Source organism: Zingiber officinale, chromosome 5B, assembly GCF_018446385.1.
Source record: "Zingiber officinale cultivar Zhangliang chromosome 5B, Zo_v1.1, whole genome shotgun sequence".
NCBI lineage: Eukaryota > Viridiplantae > Streptophyta > Magnoliopsida > Zingiberales > Zingiberaceae > Zingiber > Zingiber officinale.
In genome coordinates this window covers 99,418,418-99,437,994 of record NC_055995.1, presented here as the reverse complement: position 1 = coordinate 99,437,994, position 19,577 = coordinate 99,418,418, and the positions used below count along the sequence as shown (strand labels likewise).

Sequence of the window (19,577 nt, the reverse complement as noted above, 5' to 3'; positions counted from 1 at the left end):
CTGGAACCTGACCGGGAGGTCGTTGGTCACGATAGCATGCTCGCTTATAACTTGTACTGAGGCGAGAGTCTGGAACCCAACCGAGAGGTTGTTGGTCATGAGAGCATGCTCACTTATAACTCGCACTGAGGTGAGAGTCTGGAACCCAACCGAGAGGTCGTTGGTCTCGAGAGCATGCTCGCTTATAATTCACTCTAAGGTGAGAGTCTGGAACCCGACCGAGAGGTCGTTGATCGTGAGAGCATGCTCGCTTATAACTCGCCCTAAGGTGAGAGTCTGGAACCCGACAGAGAGGTCGTTGGTCGCGAGAGCATGCTCACTTATAACTCGCCCTAAGGTGAGAGTCTGGAACCTGACCTAGAGGTCGTTGGTTGCGAGAGCATGCTCGCTTATAACTTACACTGATGTGAGAGTCTGGAACCTGACCGAGAAGTCATTAGTCGTGAGAGCATGCTCGCTTATAACTCGCGCTGGGGTGAGAGTCTGGAACCTAACCGAGAGGTCGTTGGTTGCAAGAGCATGCTCTCTTATAACTCATGCTGGACGAGAGACTTAAACCTGACCGAGAGGTCGTTGGTCGCGAAAGCACGCTCGCTTATAACTCGCGCTAGGGAGAGAGTTTGGAACCCGACTGAGAGGTTGTTGGTCACGAGAGCATGCTCACTTATACCTCCTTTTCATTTCCTTGTCGGTCTTTGGGAACTACAAAACCATATTTAAGTATCAAAAGAATCTTAAAATCAATTTTAAAAAATACTTCCATGCGTTTCTTCCATAACACGAATTCTCCCTCGAACTTTAGCGGGCAGATGCTCGGTTCGGCCATCATCTCGAGCTTCAGTCGGCGGTTAGTCCTTCTAAGGAGAACTTGACTCTGATACCACTTATTAGGACCCGTGCAACCAGCAAGAGAGAGGTGAATTGCATGTTAAAAACAACATGAACCTTTCTCAATCTTCCAACTCATATTAGTAGCATACTTTATAAAAAAAAATTTAACAACTAATAAATTAAATACACTAAGGAGTTACTTGGTTACAACCTAAATGGTTGTTAATCCAAGACAGAAAAGAGTACTGAAAAGATGTCCTTCGTGTAGGCGGAGAAGTCTATTACACTCGTTGAACGCTCAGAAATGTGCTAAGAAATGAATACTGGAGTTGTTGTTAATTTTCTAACTCTAGGGGTCTATTTACAACCCCTGAAAAATTCTATCCGAGACTGGAAGGCACCCCAGCAAGACAAGCGAGGATAAGACTTTATCCTCGCTAACGATCACCTTCAAATGATTGAAGGCGCCTTCCATGAAAGCTTGAAGGTGCCTTCCACCAGAAAGGCGTGAGGGCGCCTCCAGCAGCATTGGAGGTGCCTCCAGCAGCTCCGTTTTACTCTTCTGCTGCTCCGTTCACTTGGGTGATTTCGTCCAACCGGAATTGGGCTCACCCGGACCCATCTTTCGATTTTCTCCTCGAGCAAGCTTCCTCCAAGACTTCTCATCCCTTGAACGTCATGCACGTCCTTCTCGTCTACCGGTGTACTCTTCCGCAGCACCTCGTCCCTTGAATGCACTGAGCCCGTCGGCTCTCTTCCCGTGTCATCGTTCTCGCTAGCTACATCTTCCGCTCGACTTTTTGTGTTCCTAAGCTCCTGCTCGCTTATACCTCCTTTTCATTTCCTTGTCGGTCTTTGGGAACTACAAAACCATATTTAAGTATCAAAATAATTTTAAAATCAATTTTAAAAAATACCTCCATGCGTTTCTTCCATAACACGAATTCTCCTTCGAACTTTAGCGGGCAGATGCTCGGTTCGGCCATCATCTCGAGCTTTAGTCGACGGTTAGTCCTTCTAAGGTGAACTTGACTCTGATACCACTTATTAGGACCCGTGCAACCAGCAAGAGAGAGGTGAATTGCCTGTTAAAAACAACATGAACCTTTCTCGATCTTCCAACTCAAATTAGTAGTATACTTTATATAAAAAAAATTTAACAACTAATAAATTAAATACACTAAGGAGTTAATTGGTTACAACCTAAATGATTGTTAATCCAAGACAGAAAAGAGTACTGAAAATATGTCCTTCGTGTAGGCGGAGAAGTCTATTACACTGGTTGAACGCTCAGAAATATGCTAAGAAATGAATACTGGAGTTGTTGTTAATTTTCTAACTCCAGGGGCCTTTTTACAGCCCCTGAAAAATTTTATCCGAGGTTGGAAGGCACCTCCAGCAAGGCAAGCGACGATAAGACTTTTTCCTCGCTAACGACCACCTTCAAACCATTGAAGGCGCCTTCCATGAAAGCTTGAAGGTTCCTTCAATAGTTTGAAGGTGCCTTCCACCAGAAAGGCGCGAGGGCGCCTCCAGCAGCATTGGAGGTGCCTCCAGTAGCATTGGAGGCACCTCCAGCAGCTCCGTTTTACTTTTTCGCAGCACCTCGTCCCTTGAATGCACTATGTCCGTCGGCTCTCTTCCCGTGCCATCGTTCTCGCTAGCTACATCTTCCGCTCGATTTCTTGTGTTCCTAAGCTCCTGCACACTTAGACACAAGGATCAAATATACAGGAGCTAACTTAATTTGATTGACCACATCAAAACTACCATGGGGTACTAACAGAACGTTGAAGAACTCGTGGTTAGACTTTGAATTGAAGAAGACAATAAGAGTTCGGAGAGGAAATTGTTCTCTCAGATTACTGTGAAAGCCAATGTGGTCGAGCACGGTCAAAACTCAAAACAAAAGAAATACACTCTAAAGGAGATGATGAGCACCCTTCTATTAAGCTCTGACTGCCAGAGTTCATGAGGGGAGAAGCTGTGTTAACAACTAATTATCTTTTAAATAAGGTGCCCCAAAATAAAATAAATAAGAGTCTTTATGAGTTGTGGAATAGAAGACAATAATTCTATAAATATTTGCGAATAAGTTTTGGTACTTAATCCGTAAATGATTAAGATAGAACCAAAGACGGTTTATTGCATATTTATTGGATATACACAAATAGTATTGCGTATCAATTTTTTGTGCATGAGTCACAAATACCGAATATACACAAAAACTCAATAATAGAATCGAGAAATGCCTCATTTTCTAGCATGTGTTTCCATATAAGACCCGAGAGGAAGCTAGCTCCTCAAAATTGGCATATAAAACACAAGGTGAAGATGATGATGAGGAACCAATCAAGCTTGAGCTTAGATGGAGAAAAAGAGCTTGGGTAGAAAAATCCTACGGATTGGATTTTATCACTTCATGTTGGAAAGTGAACCCTGAAGTTATTCAAAAGTAGTAAGTTCTGATGGACCTCACTGGAGAGAGGCAATTGTATCTGAGATAGAATCTATCTTGTAAAATCACACTTGGAAACTTAAGGATCTTCCTCCAGGAAGTAAACCACTAGGTTACAAGTAAATCTTCAAGAAGAAAATGAAGTCAAATTGTACAATTGATAAGTATAAGGCCAGATTGATAATCAAAAGATACCGACAGTGAAAAGGTCTTGATTACTTTGATACATATTATCTGGTGTCGAGAATAACTTTTATTAGAGTGTCGTTGGCTATTGCAGCTCTATGAAATCTCGAAATATATCAAATGGATGTAAATACAACCTTTCTAAATAGGGATTTAGAAGAGGAAATATACATGGAGCAACCTAAAGGGTTTTTTATACCAGGACACAAAAACAAAGTTTATAGATTGGTGAAGTCATTATATGGCTAAAACAAGCACCAAAGTATTGTGACATGAGAAATTTGATAATGTCAGAAGTAATATGGATTTAAATTAATGAATGTGATAAATGCGTCTACATGAAAGTCACAGAGAATGACTACGTCATCTTGTGCCTATATGTAGATGACATATCATTGGGAGTAATGATAAGATAATCAAATCCACTAAAGATATGTTAAATTCAAGATTTGACATGAAAGACATAGATCTAACTAATGTATTCTAGGAATCAAACGGATAACGACAACGAGATCGAGAGTGTGAGTCAGCATTTGGCACCTCTTTCTAAACCTGCACAGAATCAATTTGTTTATTTATTTATTTATTTATTATTATTATTATTATTATTTTGTATTTTCTTCTCTTTTGTGTTATCCTCTTAAACAAGGTGGTCTTCGACTATGTTTCCAACTGTCTCAGATGGAATCCACAATGGAACAACCGAATCAGAGCTAGCAATGGGCTGAATGGGTCCAGACTTAAAATGGGTCATGCTGTGCTAGATCCGGCCTGTTCCCCACAAGTCAGATTGGACCAGGGCAGCTCAGCTTGCGAACTCGGCCGTGTTGAGCTTAACACAAACTTAGGCCCAGCACAATCACGTGCTAAGACTAATAGTTGAAACATTAATATTAAAAGACAAATAGATCTCGTCTCGACTCGACCCAATCCGGATCTAAGCTGAACATTGAATACAGTATCGGATTAATTCGGCTCAAATCAACCATGAATTCATGGGCCGGTTATAGCTTATCATTTTTTCCCCGAATTTAATCATATTGATTGTTTGGTCATTAATTTTATTGATTATCTTCACTTATAGTTTTCTTATTTTACACACCGATACAATGTATCTATCTGTCTGTCTATATTCATACATTAAGCATTGAATACATTAATCGAGAAAAACAGTAAAAGGGAAGAATATCTTGCAATATAATTAGGAAGAAATGGAATTAAAAACCCGATTAATGTGTCATGAAATCTCTTTATACAATTAAAATTTCCTTCTTTTTTTGTTCTTTGTTCATATACGATTATATATTTCTCACTTATCTCAAAGCATCGGCGTAGATTTATCTATATATATATATGATATATCCCTTTGCTCTCCAATAAGTCGATAGATCTCTCACACATGGCTCAAACCCTAATCCTCTCCGCTTTAGCTGCGGCCTTCTTCTTCATTCAAGGTTCGTTGTTAATTGGAATTGAGATTCGGTTGATCTTTAATTATACAATGTGTGGTTACAGTCGTTGAATGTGTTGTTGCAGTTGCGAATTCTGCTAGGTTGACGATAAAGAACAACTGTGCGTACACCATCTGGCCCGCCACTCTCACCGGCGGCGGCACTCCGCCGATCGACGATACCGGCTTCGAGCTCGCACCGCGGGCGTCGAAGTCTGTGACGGCGCTGCCCAAGTGGTCGGGCCGCGTGTGGGCCCGGACGCATTGCTCGACCGATCCGTCGTCGGGCCGGTTCTCGTGCCTCAGCGGCGACTGCGGTAGCGGGGTGGTGGAGTGCAGGGGCGCCGGCGGAGCGGCGCCGTCCACGCTGGTGGAGTTCACGATGCAGGGCTATGACGGGCGGGACTTCTACGACGTGAGCTGCGTCGACGGCTTCAATCTGCCGGTGGCGGTGGCGCCGGTGGCGAGGGAGGGGTGCAACTTCACCGACTGCCCGGTGGACCTTAACGCGATCTGCTTGCCGGAGCTGCAGGCGAAGGCTCCGAGCGGAGCGGTGGTGGGATGCAAGAGCGCGTGCTTGGCGTTCGACACCGACAGATACTGCTGCAGAGGAGAGTACGGCGGAGGACCGAAGGCGTGCCCGCCGACGAACTACTCGCAGTTCTTCAAGAAGGAGTGCCCGCGGGCATATAGCTACGCCTACGACGATGGGACCAGCACCTTCACATGCAGCAATACCGATTACGTTATTACCTTCTGCCCTTGAAAATACTCTTTAAAAAGCACTAAAACTTAAGAATACAATTTATTTATATATATATATATATTTATTGTATTCTTAAGTTTTAGAGCTTACTTTTCAGAATAAAATGATATAAAATTTCGTGGGTTTTGTTAATTTAATTTGCATATGACTGGATAGAAATTATCGTGAGATAATAAATCTAAGAACCGCTTGAATAAGTCTCTCGGTAGCTTAAAGTCTATGTCCCTGGAGTAATGTATTATGATAAAATATTTAAATTATCATTTAGATATTCATGATTCGAATCCTAACTTTAAAAAAAAAAAAAAATTAAAAGGGGTAATGATTCTCAATTAGGGGCGAGGCGATCCGGATTTGATGGAGATAAAATAACGAAGGTTGGAGCAAATATTTTAATAATAAACCTTTTGATGTTCTTTGAAGTCCTCGTTATCGTTATATCAATTGATACATGTTATAAGGTTATAACAAGTAAATCTAGAACATGACATGGTAATTAAAATTAAAATAATATGGTGGTTAAAGTCAGAATAGAAGGACATTTTATACTTAGTTCTGTTCATCATCTAATCTCAAAATTCTTGAGTCTTGCCTGTGCAGTTCTGAAGCATGGCGTTTGCATTCAGTCAAGGATAAGGATTTTAAGGTTTTATTATGAAGTTAAAGAAATAAATGTGCTCGGTCAGTAAACAACAGACTAGGTTCAAAGGATCTCAGTCGGATAAATGTTGGTCGAATATAAAAATATTTAACATCCCAAAGATCTTAATATATGATCGTCCGAATAAAGGTAACCAAACATAAGGCTCACTGTGTACGCCCGGCAGGGCAAAGTCCGGCCGAACTTAAAGAAACTTAGCCTCACAAAGATCTTAATACACGATTGGCCGGATAAAGGCCGACCGAACATAAGGCTTACTGTATACTCCTGGCCGGGCAAAGTCCGACCGGGCTTAAAGATACTTAGCCTCACAAAGATCTTAATACACGATCGGTCAGATAAAGGTCGACTGAACATAAGACTCGCTTTGTACGTCCTGTTGGACAAAATCTGGCTGGGCTTAAAGACACTTAGTCTCATAAACTTCTTTATATTAGGTCGGTCGGATAAAGGCTGGTCGAACATAGGGCTCGCTGTGTACACCCGGCCGGGCTCAAAGACACTTAGTCTTACAAAATCTTAATATGCGATCAGCCGGATAGGCCAGTCCAACAGAAGGCTCTATGTGTCGCCTGGCCGGGCAAGGACCAAGCGGGCTTAAAGACACTTAGCCTCAAAATTTTCTTTATACTAGATCGGCCGAATAAAGATTGGTCGAACAGAAGGCTGTATGTGTACGCCCGACTGGACAAAGACTGGGCGGGCTTAAAGACACTTAGCCTCATAAATTTCTTTATACTAGATCGGTCGGATAAATATTGGTCGAATAGAAGGCTCTATATGTACGTCCAGCCGGGCAAACACTGGGTGGGCTTAAAGATACTTATCCTTATGAAACTCTACATATACGGTCGACCAAGCAAAGGTTGATCGGGTCTAAGTTACTTGATGTTATATTGTCTCTAAAATAAAAACTCTAATATACATAACTTATCATATGGTTCCTTGAATATGTATTTGGCATACTATGGGCATTATACTAGTCTCTGAATAGGTCTTTACAATATTTAGCACATGATAGAGCAGATCGATACTAATACAGGTTAAAGGTGATTTATTTCATAGGGCTTACTATAAATGCCCGACCAAATGAAAGATCAGCCCGAAATGGATTCAATGAAAGGCATTCCAGTTAAGCAGCTGACTTAAAGACCGACTAAGATATATTTAGCAGACAAGCGGTAGACAACATTCTGACATGATATCAAAGTTGTTGAGGAATATTCCTTGGAGATTTCCTCACTAATTGATTTGTTACAACAATATATCTCAACAACCTCATCAAAGGCCTAAGACATAAATAATAAAAGAGGTACATCTGTAGGTAAAAAGAAGATTCCTCAGACTATCATTGTCAATCACTCAAACTGTACTCTTTCCATCACCTAACAAACTCTGACACGGGGGGTCATCCCACGATCATAGACTCATAGAGGTTGTGAGAGTGATATATAAAGGGGGATTCTTTCTGATGGCAAGGTGTTGGTACAGTTTCACACTAACAGTCTAACTCAGATTTTGATAAATAACAAGTAAGTTAAGTTAGGTTTTGTTATAATCTAACCACTTAATTAAGTGTCCAGGAAATCCAGCTAGGTCAACGAACCGACCGGATAGTTGGTACGAAATCCAATTAGGTCAACGGACCGACCGAATAGATGGTACGAAATCCAGCTAGGTCGACGGGCGGATCGGATAGCTGGTACGAAGTCTAAATAGGTCGACGGACTGACCGGATATCTGACAAGAAGTCCAGCTAGGTCAACGGGACGACCAGATAGCTGGCATGAAGTCCAGACAGGTCAACAGGCTGACCGGATGTCTGAAAAACTGATAAGTTAAGGTAAGTCACTAGAAGAGAGTGACCAAGTGAGGACGTGTCCCGATTGGTGGGACAGTAGGCGTCGGTCTAGTTTAGGTCCATTTGGGATCCCTAAACTGAGACTTTGATTAGTTCCCGGTTTAGTGAGGACTGGAACTAATTACTACTCTTTAATTATAATTATGCTAAACTTATCTTACAGGTTTATTGGACTAACATTGTTCTGCAGGACAAATGAGGGAAATTGCCTTTGAGTGAATAGTGCTCGAAGGCGCCTTCTAGGCGCCTTCCATGGCCATAGAAGGTGTCTTCCGCAGGATAAACTTGGATGTTGTCATGGGTAAGAGCCGAGACGTTCGGGATAGAGTTTGACCAGTTGAAGGCGCCTTCCACAGCCTATATAAGGCAGGCTCGACCAAGCAACCAAGAACAACACTTATACGAGCTACTACGCGTCCATTTGAGGCTTCGACCGCTTCGAGCTCCTACTATGATTCTGCTATAAAGTTGTTACGTCCGACGACTGCTTTGAGGACTTCCCATCGTGACAGGCAGACCGAACGAGGGCTTTCACATCAATTCCTAAAGTGTCGGTAACAAGATTTCTAGTTGTAATTAAATTCTACAAATGGAAAGTGTAGTTTGTTACACTTCTCCAAACTTTTTTGTATTCGATTCTCTCTTCGGAGGTACCGGAAGAGGTTTTCAGTAGATTACGCATCGATAGGTCTGCGAGACATAGGCCTTGGAGTAGGAGTCGCCGAAGCCTCCAAACTAAGTAAAACCACTCGTGTTTTCCTGTGTTGTTCGTCCTTTTAATTTCCACTGTGCATACTCATGATTTCAAAATAAAAAAATATGAGTTTTTGAAAATCACATGATTGACCCCACCCCCTCTCACATGCGATCGATCCAACAAGTGGTATTAGAGCAAGTTCTGCTCTGAATTGGTGCAACCACCAATCAAGCCAAGGGGAATTATTTTATTTTCTTTTAGGATTTCAGTTTTTCGTATTTTATTTGAATTGGTAAAGTTTACCTCTTCAAACAATTCTTTCTTGTTTGATTTTTACTCGAAGTTGGTACAACACAACTCGAGTCGTCGATATTTCTTTTTTTTACTTCAAACTCTACTAATCCAAGACCTAGCCTTGGGACATTCCTTCTGATTTTTTTTGCAAGAAAATGGATCATAAAGATATGCTTGGATGAAACATCAACGAACCACCACCATACGATCAATAATTTCAACTACTAGAGACAAGGGATGGAGTGCTTCTTAGGAAGAAAAAATATTGAGTACTTGCTGATATTAAAAAGGGCTTCTCGGGACTCAGAGTTGAATAAAAAGGTAACTGAGTCAATTTGTACTATTTTACCTAACAATATTTTATGTAGATTAAAAAGGTTCGAGAATGCATACGAGCTTTGGACCCAATTGATCAAGCTTCACGAGGAGCCATTGTGTAACGCCCGAAAATTCTCAAACTTGCATTAGAATTATTCTATGATTTTTCTGAAATTTTTAGATATTTTTCCGGAATTTTCCGAGTAGCGGAAGTAGCAAAAATGAATAGAAAAGTAAAATGGGTTAAGCGGGAATCGAACCCGGGACCTCTCGGGTCCGCTAAACCTTTAGTTAGCCTTAGTAATCGGTGAACCCAGCAGGGCCGTGCTGAAAGAATGAGGAACCAATTATATTTATATTGGAGTTGAGTTCAATAATCCACTTAATATAAATAGGAAACTTAAAGAGGGTTTGGTTTATTTTATTTTGGTTCGGCACATCCTTCTCCACCGAAACCCTCTCACGCCACCTCTCCCGTTTCCTCCTCCTTCTTTCGGCGCCACACCAAGGAAGACCTAGGGTTCTTTCTCTAGGGCCCCAAGGACACTTTCCGGCGACGATTTCGACACGAGGGCGCACTCCTTCGCGAGAGGAACGCATAGACGCGAGAAGTCTCTCGAAAGGGGCACCTCCACCGGAATTTCTAGCGATTAGATTTGTAAGAAATTTAGCGCACAAGGTAAGAAACCCCTCACCTGCAGTATAATAGCTACCGTTTGATTTTCTGTGCATTAGTTTAGTTATATGCGTATGTTTTCGACACATAGGGTGTATTTAACCCTCCTCGCAGGTTTAGGGATTTAGTGAGTACCTTTAGATGGGCCGGACACGTCTTTTCTCCTTCAGTTGGAGGTTTAGATGCTGTTGGGTGCCTAAAGGTAGTCTCCCTAATAGAGAAGGGAGTTAAAACACACTAGGTGTTCGATTAAATAACCAGCTTAGAGAAAGAATGCAACTTAGGCATTTTTATTAGCACAGTTGAATGCATTAGAAGCATCTAAATTAGTAAATCAGTTTATTCTAGCTTATATGGGACTACGGTCCAATGGGTGGGCTCCCACAGTCACCTCTAGATTCAGACAACCTAGCTCTAGGTCTGTGGGTAGTTGGGAAATTTAGTTCTAGACCCTAGTTCAGTTGGGATGTCTAGTTTCCCCTCCTTAGCATGTGTACACCAGCAAAGAAGGTCTTTAGACCTTTCTTACCAGTTGTATCCGTCCTGAGTAGAGTAAAATTTTTAATTAGCCCAGTTTTTCGCACAGTATAGTTTAGCATTATTGTGACGATCAGCCTTACAGCCAGTGCCCAGAAGGCGGGTCGTTACAGAGTGGTATCAGAGCAGTGTTCCATACTTCCTACACACACATCAGCATTGAACCTACAGCTTCCAAGTAAGAATACCTCTACTTTATTTATGCTCCTTGTTTTGTTATTACAGTTCATGTTTATATGCCTACTGTTTGTTAGTATGTGATAGTTTTTAAACATGATATCAGTAGTTATATAACTGTGATTACCTTAGTTATGTTATGTTCTCTATGTCTTTAGAAATGGCACGAGGACGCCCTAGAAGGGCACTAGCTCGAGCCCCAAGAAGAGGCGTTCGGTGGCTCCTCCGGACCTACGGCATTAGTGGCTCGATTCTGATGGCAGCTAGGCGACAGAAATAGCCACCTTAAAGGCTAATCGGCAGAATACACAGTCACACCGGAACCGAATTTGACGACTCCGTAGTCTTAGAGGTTCCACCACTCCAGCCTAAAGCAGCACCAGTAGTCCCAGAGGTGAGCCAAGAAAGGAAGCCTATCGATCCAGTGGCAGGGTCAAGCCAGAGAACTTCTCGGGCACTAGTGAACCATGGGATGCACAAGCCTGGTTCAAAACCTACTGGACTGGCCCGAACACGAGAAGGTGAAGTGTGCCTCCTTACGCACAGGGAGGACGCATGTGGTGGGAAAGAATCAGAACGAAGCGCCCAGTGAACCAGATGTCATGGGCTGACTTCGAGAAGGAGTTCTTCGAGGAGTTCTTTCACGTAAGGGTTACAAACCATCACTACGACGAGTTCACCGAGTTTCGTCAGGGCAACCTTTCAGTTGAGGAAGCCGTGAAGAAATTCAACAGGTTGGCTCGTCTATGCCCAGAGCTAGTCAGCACAGAGAAGGAACGAATCCGGTTGATGCTCAAGATGCCGAGGCCAGAGATAGCAGTGAACGTGGCTGGTGGAATACATAGGTCACAAACCACGGAGGAGTTAGTGAGCAGTGCCTTGACCACCAGAACAACATAAAGTAGCAGAAGCAAGTCTCCTCCGAGTCCAAAGGCCAAGGAAACTCTCACACTCGAAAGCAGCAAGACCACAGCTCTATCGGAAAGGGAACTCCAACAAGAAGCGCAATCGTGAAGTGACCCAAAAGGAGGACCATCTAGCAGCGACCCAGTTATCCAAAGTGTGCTACTTGTGGGAAATTTCACCGGGGTTTCTCGCAAGGGCACACGAGGATGCTTTGAATGTGGACAAGAAGGGCACATGGCCAAGCAATGCCCGAACAAGACCGGTCTTCCTCGACCACGAGATTCAGATGCAGCCCGGCTCGGTTATATCAGATGCAGCTCGGAAGGTCCACTTATCGGCCAGGCGGATTAGAAGCCCTCCAGCTATGGCGAATGCGAGGATCTACTCACTCACGGAGAGGCGAGCCAATACCTCGGCAGTTGTCACGGTCGATTAGCATTTTTCAAGATAGTGCTCTGCTCTATTTGATGGGCAACCCATTCATATATAGCCAGGGTGTTCTCCGAAAAATTAGAAATACCCTCAGAGGTACTCAGTGGTCAGTTTTTGACGGCACTACCTTCAGGAGAGATCATGGCATCCACGCACTGGCTTAGAGCAGTGCCGGTCATTATAGCAGACAGGGAACTCTTTTGTGATCTGATCCTGCTGGAAATGACTGACTACGACGTCATCCTTGGAATGGACTTCCTGATCAAATATGGTGCTTCCATAGAGTGCCGTAAACAGAAGGTCATATTCCAACCCGAAGCAGAGGCACAGTTCGAGTACATCGGAGAACCAAAGAGAAAAGCCAGAAAATCTCTCTCAGCTATGAAGGCACAGAAGTTGATGGATTCGGGATGTACGGGATACCTAGCACATGTAGTCAATACCAGCCAGGACAAGAACCAACAGCTAGCAGAGGTTCGAGTCGTATGTGACTACCCAGCAGTCTTCCCTGAAGAGTTACCAGGCTTAGCACCAGATAGGGAGATTGACTTTGAGATAGAGCTCTTCCCCGGCACCAATCCTATTTCCAAAGCGCCATATCGCATGGCTCCATCAGAACTGAAGGAACTTTAGGAGCAACTACAGGAGCTGCTTGACAAGGGTTTTATACGCCCTAGTCACTCACCATGGGGAGCGCCTGTGTTGTTCGTGAAGAAGAAGGATGGAAGCATGCGACTGTGCATATACTACAGATCACTGAACCAAGTCACAATCAAGAACAGGTATCCCCTTCCCAGAATCGATGACCTGTTCGACCAGCTGAAGGGAGCAGCAGTGTTCTCTAAGATAGATCTCAGATCAGGTTATCATCAGGTGAAGGTTAAAGAAGGGGATATACCCAAGACAGCGTTCAGAACCAGATACGGACACTACGAGTTCGTAGTCATGCCCTTTGGCGTGACCAATGCTCCAGCTACATTCATGGATCTCATGAACAGAGTATTCAGGGAGTATTTAGATAAGTTTGTTATTGTGTTTATCGATGACATTCTTATCTACTCAGGAAGAACACGCAGAGCACCTGAAACTAGTGTTGCAGACCCTTCAGCAGAACCAGCTATACGCCAAGTTCACGAAATGTGAATTTTGGCTAGATCAGATGTCCTTCCTGGGTCACATCATCTCCAACGATGGTATTATGGTAGATCCCAGCAAGATAGAAGAGTAAGTAACTGGAAGAGACCTAAGAACGCCAGCGAAATCAGGAGCTTTCTGGGATTAGCAGGATACTACAGAAAGTTTGTAGAGGACTTCTCCAGGATAGCCTCCCCACTGACAGCTCTTACCAGAAAGAACAGGAAATTTCAGTGGACAGAGGACTGTGAGTACAACTTCAGCGAGCTAAAAAGGAGATTGACCAGTGCTCCCATTTTGGCTCTACCATACAACACCAGCAGCTTTGACATCTATAGTGATGCCTCTAAGATGGGACTAGGAGCAGTACTGATGTAAAACGGCAAGGTGATCGCCTATGCCTCCAGACAACTCAAGGATTATGAGAAGAATTACCCTACTCATGACCTTGAGCTTGCAGCAGTAGTGTTCGCTCTCAAAATTTGGAAACATTACTTATATGGAGCTCAGTGCAGAGTGTATACAGATCATCAGAGTTTGAAGTACTTCTTCACTCAGAAGGATCTGAATATGCGACAGCGCAGATGCCTTGAGCTGGTCAAAGACTACGATATAGACATCCTCTACCATCCAGGGAAAGCCAATAAGGTAGCCGACGCACTTAGCAGAAAATCCAGTGCTACCTTATTATCTCTTACAGCCATGTCACCGCCCCTCCAGAAGGAGATCGTAGATTTCGGTCTAGAACTCATCGTGGGACAGCTCTCTACTATGACCTTAGAGTCTACTTTGCTTGGTGATATTCAGTCAGCTCAGGAGCAGGACCCTGAAATTCAGAGAATCAAGCAAGGGCTAGCAGAATCAGAAAGTAGAGAATTCAGAGTGTCCGATAGCGGGGTGGTGTATTTTGGTGACAGACTCTGTGTTCCAGACCAGGAGGAGATACGGAGACAGATTTTAGATGAGGCTCACAAGACTCCCTATGCGATGCATCCAGGTTCCACCAAAATGTATCAAGACCTGAAGAAACATTTTTGGTGGCCCGGGATGAAGCGAGACATCGCCAGATATGTTAGCACCTGCCTCACCGGTCAAGCGACCAGGAGGAGTTCTGCAGCCTATACAGATTCCCGAATGGAAGTGGGAGGATATCTCTATGGATTTCATAGTGGGACTACCAGAACCACGAATGGTTTTGACGCCATCCGGGTAATAGTCGGCAGTTGACTAAATCAGCCCACTTCTTAGCTATCAAGATATCCTACTCCATGAGAAGCTAGCTCGGTTGTATCTTGAGATTGTCGGACTACATGGAGTTCCACGGACCATCATTTCAGACAGAGACAATAGATTCACATCTGGGAGTGTGTACAGTCAATGTTGGGCACTAAGTTAAAGTTTAGCACAACATTCCATCCGCAGATGGCCGACGGAGCGAGTAAACCAGGTACTCGAAGATATGCTCCGAGCGTGTGCCCTAGACTTCAGGGGAAGTTGGTGCAAATATCTGAGCTTAGCAGAATTTGCATACAACAATAGCTATCAGACCACTATCGGCATGGCACCTTACGAGGCTCTCTATGGGCGGAGGTGTAGATCTCCAATCTGCTGGTATGAGAGTGGTGAACAGAAAGAACTAGAACTTCAGACAGATCTAGTAGCAGATACCACATCCGCCAGAGGATAGAGACAGCTCAGAGCCGCCAGAAGAGCTATGCTGATACGCGGCGCAGACCCTTAGAGTTTTCAGTTGGGGATTCAGTGTTCCTCAGAGTGGCTCCCATGAAGGGAGTAATGCGTTTTGGGAAAAAGGGCAAGCTAAGTCCCAGATATGTGGGACCATACCTTATCAGCAGGAGAGTGGGCAAGGTAGCATATGAACTAGAGCTACCCCAGGAAATGTCAGCTGTCCACAACATATTTCATGTCTCTATGCTGAAGAAGCATACCCCAGATGCCACCCAGGTGATTGAGCCCCAGTCGGTACAGATCCGCGAGGACCTCAGCTATGATAGTCGGCCTATTCAGATAATAGACCGAGCAGTTAAGAAATTGCGGAACAAGGAAGTATCATTAGTCAAAGTCATTTGGCACAGTCACACAGCAGAAGAGGCAACTTGGGAGTTGGGAGACAGAAGCTAGCATGAGACAGAAGTACCCAGAATTATTCTAAGTTCGAGGATGAACTTTTTATAAGGTATGGGGGATTGTAACGCCCGAAAATTCTCAAACTTGCATTAGAATTATTTTATGATTTTTCTGAAATTTTTAGATATTTTTCCGGAATTTTTCGAGTAGCGGAAGTAGCAAAAATGAATAGAAAAGTAAAATGGGTTAAGCGGGAATCGAACCCGCGACCTCTCGGGTCCGCTAAACCTTTAGTTAGCCTTAGTAACCGGTGAACCCAGCAGGGCCGTGCTGAAAGAATGAGGAACCAATTATATTTATATTGGAGTTGGGTTCAATAATCCACTTAATATAAATAAGAAACTTAAAGAGGGTTTGGTTTATTTTATTTTGGTTCGGCACATCCTTCTCCACCGAAACCCTCTCACGCCACCTCTCCCGTTTCCTCCTCCTTCTTTCGGTGCCACACCAAGGAAGACCTAGGGTTCTTTCTCTAGGGCCCCAAGGACACTTTCCGGCGACGATTTCGACACGAGGGCGCACTCCTTCGCGAGAGGAACGCATAGACGCGAGAAGTCTCTCGAAAGGGGCACCTCCACCGGAATTTCTAGCGATTAGATTTGTAAGAAATTTAGCGCACAAGGTAAGAAACCCCTCACCTGCAGTATAATAGCTACCGTTTGATTTTCTGTGCATTAGTTTAGTTATATGCGTATGTTTTCGACACATAGGGTGTATTTAACCCTCCTCGCAGGTTTAGGGATTTAGTGAGTACCTTTAGATGGGCCGGACACATCTTTTCTCCTTCAGTTGGAGGTTTAGATGCTGTTGGGTGCCTAAAGGTAGTCTCCCTAATAGAGAAGGGAGTTAAAGCACACTAGGTGTTCGATTAAATAACCAGCTTAGAGAAAGAATGCAACTTAGGCATTTTTATTAGCACAGTTGAATGCATTAGAAGCATCTAAATTAGTAAATTGATTTATTCTAGCTTATATGGGACTACGGTCCAATGGGTGGGCTCCCACAGTCGCCTCTAGGTTCAGACAACCTAGCTCTAGGTTCAGATAACCTAGAAACAGCAATTTAGAACAGTTTAGCTATACTCAGTATTTTACTTTTCAGTTGGCACTGTACTGGATTAGATATCCATTGGGCTGGGCTCCCATAGTCGGTCCCTAGATTTAGATAACCTAGTAGCTCTACTAAATTCGAGACTTGCAACCCCGGGTCTAGTTAGAGATGCGCGCATAGCACGTACAGTTGCCGGACCCATCAGCAGCATGTTTAGTATTTTCACTTATTATATGTATATGGTTTTCAACCTTTCATAAAGTAGTTCGTGAATTCAGTACAGTTCTAGCAGTAGCTCAGTATTAGCGTAGCTCAGTTCTTAGTATCAGCTTAGTTTTTCCCTGTGAATATGCATGATGACTTTATGCTCAGCTTTAGATATGCCATGATTGTATGCTTCTATGCCATGTCATGCTTAGTTTATTCAGTATATCCAGCATATGTTTTAAACAGTATGATTTGAAATCATATTTGCATCGTTGCATATTTTTGTGAGGTAGATGGTTTCTTACTAAGTTTTTTAGCTTATAGATACTACTTTTCTTATACTGCAGATAAAGGTAAAGGAAAAGTGGACCAGTAGCGGAGGCTGGAGGTCAATGCAGATCACGCAGGAACTGGAATAAAAGATTCTAAGGGATTTTAGCAAGTTTTACTTAAGCATCAGAACTTTACAGTATTTTATTATTTGCACTCTAGTTGTTAATCACTATGAATTAGTTAGCTATGCACTCTATTATGCTTAGAACCCTTCTCTTATGATGTGAGAATGTTAGTTTCCATTGTTAGAGTGTTTCCTAGCCTTGTTAGAATTGTTGTGTGAGGTTTTGGCACGCCAAAGTGCTGAAATCAGAGTCCCCGGACGAAATCAGAACTCTGATCGGTCTCCAGACCGATCAGAGCCTGGGCAGTGCCACTGGATCGGTCAGCCGACCGATCCAGTACGATACAGTAGCGTTCCAGGAGAGCTTCAGGTGCCTGGATCGGTCAGCCGACCGATCCAGACATACCTGGATCGGTCTGCCGACCGATCCAACCACACCTGGATCGGTCAATCGACCGATCCAGTTGGGAACAGAACGACCGCAGCTCCGATCGATCTGTGGATCGATCGGCAGGTCTGTGGGTAGTTGGGAAGTTTAGTTCTAGACCCTAGTTCAGTTGGGATGTCTAGTTTCCCCTCCTTAGCATGTGTACACCAGCAAAGAAGGTCTTTAGACCTTTCTTACCAGTTGTATCCGTCCTGAGTAGAGTAAAATTTTTAATTAGCCCAGTTTTCCGCACAGTATAGTTTAGCATTATTGTGACGATCGGCCTTACAGCCAGTGCCTAGAAGGCGGGTCGTTACACATTGAAGCTAGAGGATCAAGTCAAAAGTGAATCCAGACTCGAGTTAAACCCAACGGAGAAGATTACAGAATTAGAGGTTGCGCTTAATGTTAGTAATATTTATCAAAATACCCCTGTTAGTAGTAGTTTAAAAAATATGCATGTTAATTTAGATATTTCTAAAAATATACATGAAAATAGTGTATTTGACAATACTTTCAAAAATACCCCTAGGATATTATCTAATAAAATAAATCTAATTAATTTAAAAAATTTAGAAAATTCAAAAATAATTAATAACCCTAAAAATTCATGACCAAATCAATATAGACAAAATCAACATATTTCTTAACATAACATTTAATAATATAGATAAAATCAATTTGAGTAATTCTACTCCTAATAAAAATTCAACTAATAATACTAAAAATATAGCTTTACACAAAAATAATTCAAACAAATTAACAAATTCAGAAAAATTAAATATTAATCTTAAAAATTCAAATTTAAATTTAAACAAATCTGAAAATTTAAATGATAATAATGACAAAGCTAATATTGATCTAGATAAAATTAATAAATTTCTTAATAAAAGATAATTCAATTAATTTAATAAATTTAAGATTAAAAATTAATAAAAACTTAAATAATCTTTTAAACAAAGATAACTTAACCCGTTTAAAAAATTCAAAATTCAAAATTAATAAAAAGATAAATATTAAAGATAATTTTTAAGGAAAGACAATTTAACCAACTTAATTAATTCAAAATTAAAAACTTGAACTTACATTACAATTAATTAAAACTTAATTAAAAATCTGATTAACCTTAAAACAAAAGTTCAATAATTTAGAGGGGAGACATTAAACTAGTTGGCACCTCCAAAACAATAACTTATCTCGTAGGGTAATTAGGACTAGTTTAAAAAAGAACAAAAGTTTAACTTGACCAACAATACTGGTGAAGTTTTGGATGATAGTAAGTTAGAGAAACTCTGTTTATGCATGTCCAGGAAGATATGGCCTCGACCTGGTGCATTTGGCTTAGTGGAAATAATTGAAGTCACCCCTTACAGATCCTAACTAGTTAGACCAAGATTTTGCATTAAGTTTAGTGGATAGGACTATTTAGAAAATCTCGAAGACATGTCTACTCTAATGATGTCCAGGTGACTCACCATAGCCCAGAAGTTTATCCAAAGAATGTATATTTGTTGAGTCCAAAGCTAAACTTGAATCTAACACAAAGTTAAACCCAACCCTGAAATTGAACTTAACTTATCTCACAAAATCATAGGATTCCCTAATTGAAAATATAGATCGAGTGAGATAACTAACATAAAATATTTAAATTAAAATAAAATAAAATAAAACATAAATTAAAATTAAATTAAAATTAAAGCATATCAAATTAAATTTAATTTAAATTAAATTAAATTAAATTAAATTAAATTAAATTAAATTAATTTAAAAATTGGTTTTAAAAATTATTTTAAAAAATTGGTTTTCAAAAATTATTTTAAAAAATTATTTTTAAAAAAAATCTTCAAAAAACTATTTTTTAAAAAAAAAATCTTTTAAATTTTTTTAAAAAATATTTTAAAAAATTATTAAAAAATCCTTTAAAAAATCATTTTAAAAAATCATTTTTAAAATCCTTTTAAAAA

The 19,577-nt window shown here is 41.6% G+C and overlaps 1 protein-coding gene across 1 annotated transcript; it reads left to right on the top strand.

The window, feature by feature from the left end:
* The first annotated feature begins 4,874 nt into the window (after positions 1-4,874).
* LOC121986865 (thaumatin-like protein 1b) lies at positions 4,875-5,691 on the top strand. Its single transcript, XM_042540795.1, has 2 exons — positions 4,875-4,929; positions 4,991-5,691. Exons 1-2 carry the CDS (start codon positions 4,875-4,877, stop codon positions 5,689-5,691), a joined length of 756 nt encoding a protein of 251 aa, XP_042396729.1.
* The last annotated feature ends 13,886 nt before the right edge of the window (positions 5,692-19,577 follow it).